At 36.7% G+C, this 12,911-nt stretch overlaps 1 protein-coding gene across 2 annotated transcripts; it reads left to right on the forward strand.

The window, feature by feature from the left end:
• Positions 1-696: 696 nt before the first annotated feature.
• Positions 697-12,661, forward strand: LOC18433394 (phosphoinositide phospholipase C 6). 2 transcript variants are annotated; one of them, XM_006843485.4, is made up of 9 exons: positions 697-1,354; positions 3,606-3,802; positions 7,232-7,367; positions 7,454-7,699; positions 9,576-9,817; positions 10,353-10,470; positions 11,578-11,730; positions 11,815-11,901; positions 12,207-12,661. In XM_006843485.4, exons 1-9 carry the CDS (start codon positions 1,046-1,048, stop codon positions 12,498-12,500), a joined length of 1,782 nt encoding a protein of 593 aa, XP_006843548.1. In that variant the 5' UTR covers positions 697-1,045; the 3' UTR covers positions 12,501-12,661. The 2 variants fall into 2 exon arrangements, with proteins under 2 accessions (XP_006843548.1, XP_020522339.1); XM_020666680.2 differs by lacking the exon at positions 697-1,354 and adding an exon at positions 2,825-3,025.
• The last annotated feature ends 250 nt before the right edge of the window (positions 12,662-12,911 follow it).

A 12,911-nucleotide genomic window follows, 5' to 3' on the forward strand; every position in this document is an offset into this window, starting at 1 on the left:
TTTATTAAATTTTATAATTAAAAATTAAAATATATTTTAAAGCTATCACAAATATTTTTAACATTAAAACCACGTGCCGATGCGTTTTAATTTGACTGTTTAGAGCCTAGGCTCTATACAAACCGCACCTTCCAGGAAAACTATTTTTAGAATTTCACCGGTATTAATTGGGGACGATCCAAGTCACGTAAAAACGTAAATGCAACGAGACTCACGTTTGCAAGTTAGTCCGTATATGTTTATGAGCGTAAACTGTGTTCTCTCTGGCGCATAGTTTACTTATATTCGCTGGTCGATGAACCGTACGGGAGATTTTTTTTTTTTTTTTCAATCTGAAATTTTGACAATCACTTTAGAATGACTAGATGATTAATTTAAAAAAAATAATTAAGTTTTATAACACTAAGATCTTACCTTCTAATTGGATAGTTTCTATTCAATGTTAACATATTATTTTTTTAAGTTCTTAGAGGGTCTTGATGTTAATCTATTTATTAAAGAAGTTATATTTCCAAAATTTCGGTCCTAAAACTAATGTGGCTTGGAGTTTTCTATAAGGGAGTAAATGGACAGTGCACTCCCTAGGGAGTAGAATATTAAGTAGAAAAAGGTGGAGGACATCTTATCCAGCACAAAGCTAATCAACCTAACACGAAAACGACATAAAGCTTAACACCACCACCATAACGTAGCTCCTCGCAGTGATAGAAGGACACGCAGGAGAGAAAAACAATGATCGAGAGGAGAGAGAAAGAATAGGTGAATATCCGCTTTCTCTCTCTAAAAGCTTTGAAGACCCCCTTTCTCTCTCTTTAAACCTAACCACCAGTCTCGTATTCATTAGCCCATACCCTAGTGTCCCTCACCACTATCTCCGCTTCTCCTCCGTTCCTACACTGGCGGAATTCCTCTCCTCCCCCATTTACCGGTGACTTTTGGCTGGAAATTTCCACTCTCCTTCAACTTTCGTCGACCAGTGTCTTCCTACTCTCCTCTTCTGCGTTTTCTGGCGATTTTTTGGCTGGAATTTGGCCCGGATCTTGAAATGGGAACCTACAAGATGTGCGTTTGCTTCACGAGGAAGTTCAAGGGTGGTGATACGGAGCCGCCTGTAGATGTGAAGAAGGCATTTGCGAATTACTCGGAAAGTGGATACATGGGGGCTGAGCATTTGAGGAGGTTCATTGTTGAGGTTCAGAGGGAAGTAGAAGTTTCCATCAAAGACGCAGAGAACATTATTGATCAGATCAGACATCGCAGGCACCTTGGCAAGTTTAAGAAGCCAGTTCTCTCTCTAGACGATTTCTTCCATTACCTCTTCTGCCCTGATCTCAACCCTCCCATGAAATCAGAGGTACTCTCTCTCTCTCTCTCTCTCTCTCTCTCTCTCTTTCTCTCTGTCTCTCCCTCTCTCTCTCTTTCTCTCTCTCTCTGGCATTGGAAATAGTGTAAAGGATACCTCAGGTGTCGTATCTATTTTTTATTTCCTAAATGGTATCTGTCTCTGTGATGATTGGTGAAGAAATGCAAATCATCCTTGAAATTGAACCTCTGCCTGTCTATCTATAACGATGGAGAAATAGAAATGATGTTTCATACATCTCTCTCTCTCTCTCTCTCTCTCTCTCTCTCTCTCTCTCTCTGAAAATGGACAGATCGAATGGATCGATGAAATTTCATCGCTATCTATTCCCTTAATGTTCTCTCTCGATAACATTGGAAAACCAGTAAAAGTTCCTCTGTTGCCTCTCTTTCTCTCTCTCTTTCAAGCTATAACTAATTTTATTTAGAAACTATAATTTTTATTTCTTGGTTAATTGCTGTTTCTGATAATACTTCTGGGTGGATAAGCTGAGAGCCCGTTATGATGTTACTTTTCCATTTCTGAATGCTTTTAAAGTGAGCCTAGCATGTGTTTTTTGCGTAGCCTTGCGGATGGATAATCGCTATTCATCCATATGTATGAATATGGAATTTTTATTTATGTTTTTTTCTCTTTAAATTCGATTTTCAACGTTTCAGTATCCCTAGCTTGCTTTTTTAGGTTGGCTACAGTAATGGAGAAATGCTATTTTTGTTGCTTTACCTTTCTCTTTGTATGGTAGGTGTGGTGTATTTTGAAACTGGGTTATATGGGATAATCTTAGATTACAGCTTAATTTTCAATTGTAGGTTGTGGGATCATTGTCATTGTGATTTTTTTATCAACGTATCAGAAATTGTACTTCGAGACTTTGACTGATTATATACTGGTTTATTCATTTTTTCAATTTGCACATGATACTGTTTTATCTCCCACTTCAAATAAAAAAATCTATTGAAAGTTTAATTTAACATGGATTCTGGATTGAGTTTGGTTATGGAAACATAAAGATGCAACAAATGCTTACAATCTCTTTCTTCATTTATACCATTTCTTTAAGCCCAATTAATTTTTATAATCTCTTTCTTTTGCTTCAGTTACATTCAACATTTAACATGTTTACAAGAGGCATAAAGGCTCAGTTCTGGGCACTGTAGTTTGGTAGTGCCGTTTCTTTCTCAATGATTAGGTGAAGATTCAATTCCTACCTGCTTGCCTTACAAATGAAAGAAAAACGCCAATGCGTGGTTTCTTCATCATTCTTTTCTGAACATGACAAGTGCACAAGTTATTACTATTTTGGTAGTTTTACATAGACTTGGAGCTTTGTAATCCTAAAGTGTATTGTTGCTCCCCAATTGATGACATTCCTCCTTTCTAATTGACTCTTTTTTATCAAAATATCTGATTACCTTCCACCATATGGACACTTACTTAAATGAGACATAATTTTTTTTTCAGTATCGAAGGGCCAAATGATGCTGTCCTCCATAGTTTTGTAAAGTTGTGGGCAGGAGTTCGATTAGAGTCTTAGGGAACATGTGTACATGAGTACATCTACAGTTCTGCAACTAAGTAAGACAAAAGCATAGAGATGCAATTCAAACATTTATGAGGTCACTATCGTAGCAACCGAGGGAGCTTGGGGACATTTCAAAATGGGTAAGCTTAGAGATATAGGGCCACAATAACATCCAAAAGAATTTCTATCGTCTTATTTGATACTAATCATTTTACCACTCTGCCCTGTAAGAGGAATGACTCAGTGGAACAGGGATTCTACCTACTCTATTATTTTTCCCATGCCAACACTGTCAAACAAATGGATGGACTGTGCTAGGGAGAGAGTGGACCCTGCCACTTGGATCATGTCGTGTACGTGTGGGTCCTATTCTCTCTCCAGTGCGTTGATTGAACAGTCATAGGCTGGAATCTACAATAGGTCATGCAGAAGCTCATTCTTTGCGTTCTATGTTTTCTCATTTAACATGGATGAGTACCGCAGGGCATGCTGTTGGTTGTTCCCATTAGGTAGTTTTACATGCTTGCATAGCTTGAGAAATAAATTGATGATAATTCATAAGGATTTTCATAACTATGAACATGATTTTTCTTTCATTGGGCAATTTAATAAATAAATAGCCTTTCAATGTTGTCTTCCTGTGAATACATTTGTTTTTTGCACGATATATTGATCAATGGATACCCCCTGTTTAATATTTTCGGCATTTTTCTTTGCCAGATTCACCATGACATGACCGCTCCATTGTCCCACTATTACATATACACAGGTCATAACTCCTATTTAACAGGAAATCAACTCAGTAGTGACTGCAGTGATGTACCAATTATAAAAGCCCTGGGAAGAGGTGTTAGAGTTATTGAACTGGATATCTGGCCAAATTCTACCAAAGATGATGTGCATGTTCTTCATGGAAGGTACAGAAGTATGATTCTGAAGCCCCTAGATGCCATATATCAAACTATTATCATCATTGTTTTGCATTTTACCATCACTAATCTACTCTTGAAGTCATTATTGGCCAAAATGGAATGCTAGGTGATAGAGCGAATGCTGTACTAAGTTAAATGGTCATGTGATTGGTTTAAGAATAAGGAATTCTTATGTAAAGTTTAACTTAATGCCAGTGATTCAATTCAATGCATATCTTTTGAATCGTAAACTCCGAAACTGAACAGAATATGGTCATAATCTTTCTCTTTTCTAATTGTTGTGGTAATAATAAACTTTTTTTCTGCTTCTTCTAAAACCCTTGTGTTGTATAAAGTTTGTCATTTGTTGGTCACTTGCCTTTTTAGTTTCTCCAGAATAAATTTCTGGTCAGCAAGAAAATCTGCAAGGGGTTTGGAATAAATTTGTTGCCTTCGGATCGGTCCAGGGTAGCTGCTGTTATTAACATCAGTCTGCTTTCCTAACACCCGTATGAGATTACAAGTTTCAGCCAGAATGTAGGATTGCATTTGTAGCAGCGAAACTGAGTAATTGTTACTATGAGCTTGGAAATTTTGTTCATTTAGTTTTGCCCTGTATGCATAAAAATAACAATATTTAAAACAAAAGAAAATTTGCGGAAAAGTTTAGAAATTCTTACAACGTTTTTAAAATTGCTTTTACATAGAAGTTTATCTATATATGTTTTAGGTAATAGATGTTCTGAGGATTGAGATAGAAATCAGTTACTATATAAAACTAGAAGTTTGGTATTCTTGAAATGCACGTTATTATAAACTTCCTAACACTAAACAAAGCATTAGCAGGTCATTCCAAACCTCCCCTTTACACTTTGGTGCTAAGGACACCCTTACTGTACAGTCAATTGGGGAGGTGAATGACTTGTTTACCACTTTAACCTTTTTATTAAAAAAATTGTTTAGAGAAAAGGTCAACAATAATTTGCCTCTCTGTTCTCACCCAAAATCTTGGGTTTATTAGAAAAGAAAATTAGGGTCTTTTTGTATGCTAATAGGTGATCTATTTGATTAGAGAGAGAAGCCCTGATGGAGCTCCTTAATGCAATTTTTCATTAACTCTGTTTTCGATGAGCCTCTGATTTAAAGGGGCTTTCTCCGAGTTCATGAAATTTCAACAAAGTGTGGAATCAGATGGATCACTAAGCTTGGTTACTGCAGAGAATTGAGGCGAAAGGGGACTTATTACAAGTGAATAGGGGCTGAACAAGTTTATGATTGAGTTTTTCTTTGTAGTTTCTGTTTTCTCATTCACAAAATTGGAGTTTTTAAGGGAACCGGGAGAATGGAGCTTTGTTCATACTTTTGAAGCATGAAATTTGAGCTTTAATGAATAAATTTGGAGTAGATTGAAAGCTGAAGGTTTTTTCTGGTGTTTTTGCATGAAATGCAGGCTGGAGCTTTTGTTCTGCCTTTTTTTGGATTGGATATGGAGATTTGGTTGATAAAATTGGAGTATCTTGGAGCATGGAGCATTTTTTATTCTGAGATGTCGCTTTCTCTTCATAGTGAATATTCCTCTGTCTTCTCCAATGGCATTGGATTTGAATTTTCAATTGAACTCCCTGCTCTTTCTTGATTCATTTGCATTTCTCTTTTAGCAAGATGAATCTTGTATTGTATGATTATGGTAGTAGGAAGCTTTTATAACCCTTCCTTCTAGTTTCACCTTCTTCAAAAATGAAGCACAGCTTTCAATTCCATAACAAATTCTCTGCTTCTTCCTTTTGCTTTGTGCCTTAAGACTTCTCCATTGGTCACAAGCTTCCTATCAATTATCTGAAAATTTCCAATATTGAGTCTCAATTCAAACTCAACCATCTCTATGTTTTCAATCTTTTCCATTGGTCCTATCAATTATCTGAATTGAGTCTCAATTCAAACTCAACCTTCTCTATGTTTTCAATCTTCATACAACCAATGCTCGATTATAATTTGATTCTAAATAAACTAACGAGTATTGAGACATGTGATTCATGGTCTTGTGCCTAGTGATCTAGGAAAATTTAAACACATTGTAATTCTCAAAGAGAGAATTTTAAATGGTTTAGACCCTGTAACAAAATTGGTTCATGGGGGAGGCACGAAGCTGAGGTGTATGTGGTACAAAAATGGAGACTAGCCCTATACAAAATAGATGTGAACAGAAACACTTGGGAGATGGAGCAGGAAAGGATTGCTAGCTGAGGAATGTCATATGTCCACCACACACACAAACACACACACACACACGCATACTCACTCACACACACACACACGCATACTCACTCACACACACACACACTCGCACACACAAACGTTTATGGGTATATCCTTTATGAGTAACACTGTGTATGCAAAAACATTAATCCACATATGATATATAAGTAATGATGCAGAGTCATTTATGGGCCTGCAAGAGGAGAGAGAAGGTCTCTACCATCCACTAGGTCAATGGCAAGCTCCCTAATGAAGCGTGCTGCATTCTACATTAAGGGCGGCGTGGCTTCCCATACCATCCGGCTGCAGGCGTTGTACTGTAGCTTGCAAGAGGAGAGCAGGGCTCAATACCAATCTCTCAAAAGTGGGTGCAAGCCCTGTAATGGGGTATGCCCCCTTTGCTTCCGGCACCCATACGACCACCCTTTATGAGGTTGTAAATCCATAGTGGGGGTTGCTAAAAGAGAGAGCATGGCTCTTCTCCAGCATGAGGGAAATGAGTTCCCCAGGAGAGTGGGAACATGTTCTCAAAATGGGATCATGTTCCTTGGATGCACAGGCGTGTTTCCCATTTTGATTCCACTACTAAACTATGGAACTGTGATACAGTAGCCGCAGCGGCAGCATCCTAGACATATGCTTGTAGGAACTACTGATGTGAGAGAAAATAAAATCAACCAAATCCGTTGGCTGGAAATTGCCAGTAAAACTATGTCAGAAGCAGTTCCTTTTCGAGAATCAGTGAGTAGTCTGAATATTCGAAGTGGTTCTAGAAGAAATGTACCTTAAGGAATGTTTAGAAAACCATTTTCCTATATCTTATAGTTACTTGTCTCTGATATTTGTTGTTGCATTTTCTCTCTTAGCAAATGTCCTTTTTATATGGGTAACTGATTTTATTAAAGCTCGCAAATGTACACAACTTTGTGTCATTCGTTCAAATTTCATGGAAGTCATTACATTAATATACTAATGCTTAGTACATATGGTTATTTGTGTCAACATCTAAATATCTCTGTATCCATTCATAATGAACAGTTTTTCTTCATATGGACTTTTTTTTCTTATGCCATATTCTTCTATCAATGCGAAGTCATGATTCTGCATGTGATTGTTAGTGAATCTCACAAATTGTTTGCCGTTTAATTTGAAGGGATTAAACTTTCTTTGTAAACACAGGACATTGACCACTCCAGTAGAGCTCATCAAATGTTTGAAATCCATTAAGGAACATGCATTTTCTGTATCTCAATGTCCTGTGATAATAACTCTTGAAGATCACCTGACTCGGGAACTGCAGTGTAAAGTTGCACAGGTAAATTTCTTATGTGCTCTATTAATCAACAAAATACCAGCTATGCTTCTTTTCCCTTTGCCTGATCCTTAAATTACTTGGTGTAGATGGTCCATGAAACCTTCAGTGACATACTATTTTACCCAGAGTCAGAATCTTTAGAGGAGTTTCCTTCACCTGATTCATTGACGGGACGGGTAATCCTATCAACCAAACCGCCAAAAGAATTCTTAGAATCCAAGAACATGAATGGAGAAGGTAATGTATCAAAAAAGGAAATGCATTCCAATGAAGAAGCAGCATGGGGGAAAGAGATCGCAAACCTTAGCATGACGCGTGAACCTGATGATAAGGTGAACCAACAATAAACTCATTGGTTATATTTTACAAATTTAAAACCCAGGGAAAGTATACTATGCATGGTGTTTAGTATGAGATTATCTCCAGAATCTGTTATAATGATGGACTATGGAGATGAACCATACTTTTGCATGATGGAACAATGGCAGACATCTGGTAGAAGAAGAGTTCATCTCCAGCATCTATCATGGAGCTGGAAGGTGGAGATGTAGTGCTGTCTATTTAACAACTGGCATTTGAAACCAGGGTTTAAACATATTGATCAGCCAATAGAGCAGGCCATTGGCTGGACCAGTCAACAATTCCCTATCTGGATAAACTGAAACAATTCACTGATTTTCTATTTTTCTTTTCAGTACAAAAACCTTAGCTAACTTAAAGTTTTTAACCTTTTTTTTAAAAAAAAAACAATTTTTTTTTTTTTTCTAAAAAAAATGCCCAATTTTCAATCTCTAAATATCATGCAAAAACCATTTTCATTCGAACAATAAAGTGGCGTATCTGATAGAGGGATGAAAAATGAATAATTCAATGCAAATTTTACTGAAAATGGGTGTGAGACGCTTGAGAAATCAAAGAATAGGTGGATCCCAAATTTGAAATAAAAAGTTCCGAAAATGCGATCTTTGGTTTCATAAATTGAGTTTTGATCTACAAACAAGGTTTTTGAAACTCGGCCAAGCCCCTTCAGACTCGGTCGTGTTACACAGACTCAACCTCTTGCCAAGTTGAGTTAGTTGTGTACAAACTTGGGTAAAATAAAAAATTTATTAAAAAATATAGAAGTTATTTTTATAAAGGAAAATTGTTTCATGCGGGCTGGACCGCATTCCTACAATATGCGGTCCAAAGGTATAAACCATCCAATCTTAAAGATGGATGCAAATAGGTGGTCCATCTAAAAACAAGTGTAACTAACGGTCCAAATGTTTTTTTAATATAACTAATATTTCTAGTTTTCAATTATTATTATTTTTTTCATATTCATGATCTCCATGTTAAAGATTATATATTCTCTAAAACCTAGGATCAATTTATATTTTAAAAATATATTTATTGCCAAGGCCACATTTCTACAATATGCGGGCTGGCCGCATAGAAACCACATCCTTTTATAAAATCTATATATAAATATGTTATGTATAATTTTGACATTTTTTATGATGATGTGTGAATTTTTCTTCTCATATGCCCTATTTTTATATTTTTCCCTTTTCTTGGATTTTTCTGAATTATTTCCAGCTATAAATCAATTTTTCTAAATCCATCTTTTATGTACTCTTTTATCTTATGTGGACTTTTAATGTTGCTTATAGTTTACTTTTCTTTTCACTTTTTTTTTTAACAATTTTGTGATATTTTTCTTTTTATAATTTTAGCCCTTTTTTGGGTATGTACACTACTCGAGCGAGTCCACTCAGACTCACCAAGTTACTCAGCTTGGCCAGGACCCATGTTCTGAGCCCAAGCCAAGTAAATGAACCTTGTCCGCAACTATTTTAAATGGATCTGAGAGAGGACTCAAAAACAAACATAATCCCTCAAATTTGAGTAAAAATAGTTGAAATGAGAGAAAAAAGAACTCATTGGGTGTCATTTTTCCCAAAAAGCTAGACTAAAGGAAAAAAAAAAAAAAGGTAACCAAGAGAATTGCGGATTCGCCCAACCTTGACATAATCACTTGCTTCCTCTAAAACCGAGCAATTTGTAAAAATCGGGCAATTCGTAGAAACCGGCCGATTCCGAATTTCGTAAGATTTCGTAAGGGAATTGGTAAGGGAATCGGCCCTGTTACCTGCTGAATCCTATCTGAACTGGTGATTTCTGTTTCCACTTCATGCATTCTTACCTCTTTCCTATGCCCCGTAGAACGACAGTGACCAAAGTAACCATCCGGAAGAGGATGAGGATGAAGATGACCTGAAATCGAGCCAAAGTCTAGAGAGAGGGCCGGCGCCTGAATACAAGCGTCTCATCACAATTAGGGCTGGAAAGGCCAAGGGAGAGCTCAAAGATGCCCTTAAACAGGAAGTTAATCAAGTTCGACGTGTTAGCCTGAGTGAACCCCAGCTAGAAAAAGTTACGGCATCCTATCCAGCTGATGTTGTCAGGTAAATTTCATTGTTTCTTCACAGGTCAAAGTTTTTCTAAAAGTAATGGAAGCAAGTTTTCCTAGTGTTCTAGGTAATGTATACTATATTTTCAGTGGACTATGGAAAACCATTGTCCATTGTAATAAACGTTGTCAAACAAAATTGATGGTGATGAAGAGAGGGGGGAAACCATCATTGGGGTCGTTAAGGGGTCATCATTTTGTCGTGTGACGATGATCCCATTTGAATATGATTCTCCATGGTCCATTTGAATATCATACTCCCAATGCTCAAATGCCACGACACGTAACAAATATAAACTGTAAAATGTGAGAGATTCGCAATATGTTAAAGGAAACCTGGGGAGTCCTCATTTTGTAGTTTATTTCCTTCTCACCTGAAACTGTCTAGTCCTTAGTTTCCAACATTTGAATCTTATTTATAATTTCATACATCCAATTGCGAATACAGATTTCTGACGTTCTAACTTTTTAACTTTAGCAGAAAAAAATTCATTATGGTTTCGATTTGATTCTTTGTACAAATTTTCCAGGTTCACCCAGAGGAACATTTTAAGGATATACCCAAAGGGCTCGCGTGTTGACTCCTCCAACTACAATCCATTAATTGGATGGACCCATGGAGCTCAGATGGTTGCATTTAATATGCAGGTTACCTCTGTCTTTTTCTTCTAATCACGGTTTGAGGAATGATTTTGGGCATTTGAGTAGATTTTCTATCTTAAATTTATATGGTCCACTTTAGCCTTAGCGGTAGCACATCCGCAGCTAGGTTAGTTCTCCATTTCTACAATTTCCATTTCCAATTAAACCATTCTTCTGGAAATCACTTGAACCGATCTTTGTGGTTCTTGGAATTCGAGTTCCATTCAGAACATAACTCCATCTTCATGACAACATTTACTTTGGGATGTGATTTTCATGACTACAAAATGTCTGATTCAAATTATAAAGATCAGTTATTGAGATATGCAAGTGAAACATCGGTAAGTTTTTAAACCATCAATTTGTTCCATTCCAAGTTTTACGAAATGATGCCATTTGATATCGTCAGATCCTTCTCTTAAAAATTACTTTGAACAATGCTACTTAATCACTTCAAACAATAACTTAAATAGCTTTTTATGATTTGAAACAGTATTGTTTATTGATCACTTCGTGAAAACAGAGTGCCATCAACTTCCAAACAAGCAACGTCATCGGACACTGTTTAAACAAAATGTTTTGTAACAGACACATTTATAATCATTTTGTTAGATATTTGACTCTAGAAGGATTAAATTGCCAGTTATTGATCAGTTAGAAGTACACTACACACGAAATTTCATGTTTGGATGGTCACGGTTATTCCCTCAATGATTCAGTTTCATACTTTCCCCTACTTAAGGAACCTTTTTTGGTTCTCCATTCTCCCTTATTATAGATCACAAAAACCTTTGCATCTTAATTATTATTCCCTCAGAAACGTTAGTTTGAGTTAAACTCGAGCGGTTGCCGTAAGAACTTGATGTGCCATTTATACATACATGTGTAACTGATTCTCATATGTACAACTGTTGATTATAAAGCGAGAAAAAGAATCGCATTAATGAAGAAGCCATTTCTCAAAGAAAAGATGGTACTAGAATAATTTCTGCCAGCTGGACTGGCTCTTCTTAGATCAGATTAATGTTTGAAAACTTGATAACCTTGAGGAAATGTTATCTTGGAGGACCCCCTGTGAATAATGTGGTCAACTTGGTTGTTTTCATTTTCCAGGGGTATGGCAGATCGCTGTGGTTGATGCAAGGATTTTTTAGAGCAAATGGAGGGTGTGGATATGTTAAGAAACCTGATTTTCTGCTGTCAAATGGTCCAGATGATAATGTTTTCAACCCTAAGCAAAAGCATCCAGTTAAGAAGACCTTGAAGGTATTTCTTAGCCAGCACTTGGTTTAATCGCTTAAGTATCATTAAAGTTTGTAATGATGCCCATTGCTTCTTTGATGTTATCAGATCAAAGTATATATGGGGGATGGATGGCGCTTGGACTTTGACCAGACACACTTTGACACATACTCTCCCCCTGATTTCTATACAAAGGTAAGAAGGTGACCACTCTTGAGTTTGTTTTCGTGGCATAGCCACTCCATTCTACCCTATTGGTATCTGCTACTTGTAGCTATTTAAATGAAAATCGATTTGAGGACAATCAAAGCGTATTTACATGGAACAAACATCAATTTGAAATAGTAATATTTCTGTGTTTGCATGCATGTGTGTGTGCATGCCATAGCTGGACTATGATATGCTTTCCCTTTACTTATTTGTATAATTTTGTGTACCACTGCAATTTAACACTGGTTTTGCATCAAAAAATGAAGCTAACAGATTAATCAAATGGACAGGTTGGCATAGCTGGTGTGCCAGCTGATAACATAATGAAGAAGACAAAGGCGATCGAAGATGATTGGTCACCTGTTTGGAATGAGGAGTTCTCTTTCCCCTTAACCGTTCCAGAGCTAGCTTTGTTGAGGATAGAGGTGCACGAGTATGACATGTCTGAGAAAGATGACTTTGGTGGTCAGAACTGTTTGCCTGTATCGGAACTGAGGCCTGGTATCCGAGCAGTTCCCCTATTCGACAAGAAAGGAGAGAAATTAAAGTCAGTAAAGCTTCTTATGCAGTTCGAATTTGTGTAGCACTGATTGCTTGGGCTGGTAGTGTGTAGAAACAATTTGTGCTTAGCCTGGTATCATCTCGTATATAAAGTTGTTATAACTATTATTATATCAAGGAGCTTGTTCTCTGTATAACTTGAGCTTCTATGTATGTATAATTTTGTGTATTGTGGTTGTATTCATCTCTATCCATGTCCAAGTTGGTTGCATGAGGTTAGCATTCATTGACAATGCTACTCTTTTAAGTTTAAAAGAGCTTCTTTAATCCTTTCAGTTTCTTTTAACTCTTTGCGTTTAAGCAAAGTTTGGTCCAAGGGAATCAATTGCTCATTAGAATTATGCTTAATGTACACTTAGGATATTGTATGTGGTAATGTGCAGTTTTCAAAATTCTCTTCCATCTATCAATGTCGAGCATGCATCCCGTGTTTA

This window comes from Amborella trichopoda, chromosome 8, assembly GCF_054954075.1.
Source record: "Amborella trichopoda isolate Santa Cruz 75 chromosome 8, AtrichopodaSantaCruz75HAP2 v2.0, whole genome shotgun sequence".
Classification (NCBI taxonomy): Eukaryota; Viridiplantae; Streptophyta; class Magnoliopsida; order Amborellales; family Amborellaceae; genus Amborella; species Amborella trichopoda.

What these genes read in the sequence shown, in the direction of transcription:
- LOC18433394 (XM_006843485.4), top strand. Translation starts at nt 1,046, where the DNA reads ATGGGAACCTACAAGATGTGCGTTTGCTTCACGAGGAAGTTCAAGGGT. An exon ending in ACCCTCCCATGAAATCAGAG is followed by an intron (nt 1,355 to 3,605) that starts GTACTCTCTCTC and finishes TTTCTTTGCCAG; the next exon opens with ATTCACCATGACATGACCGC. An exon ending in CCCCTGATTTCTATACAAAG is followed by an intron (nt 11,902 to 12,206) that starts GTAAGAAGGTGA and finishes TCAAATGGACAG; the next exon opens with GTTGGCATAGCTGGTGTGCC.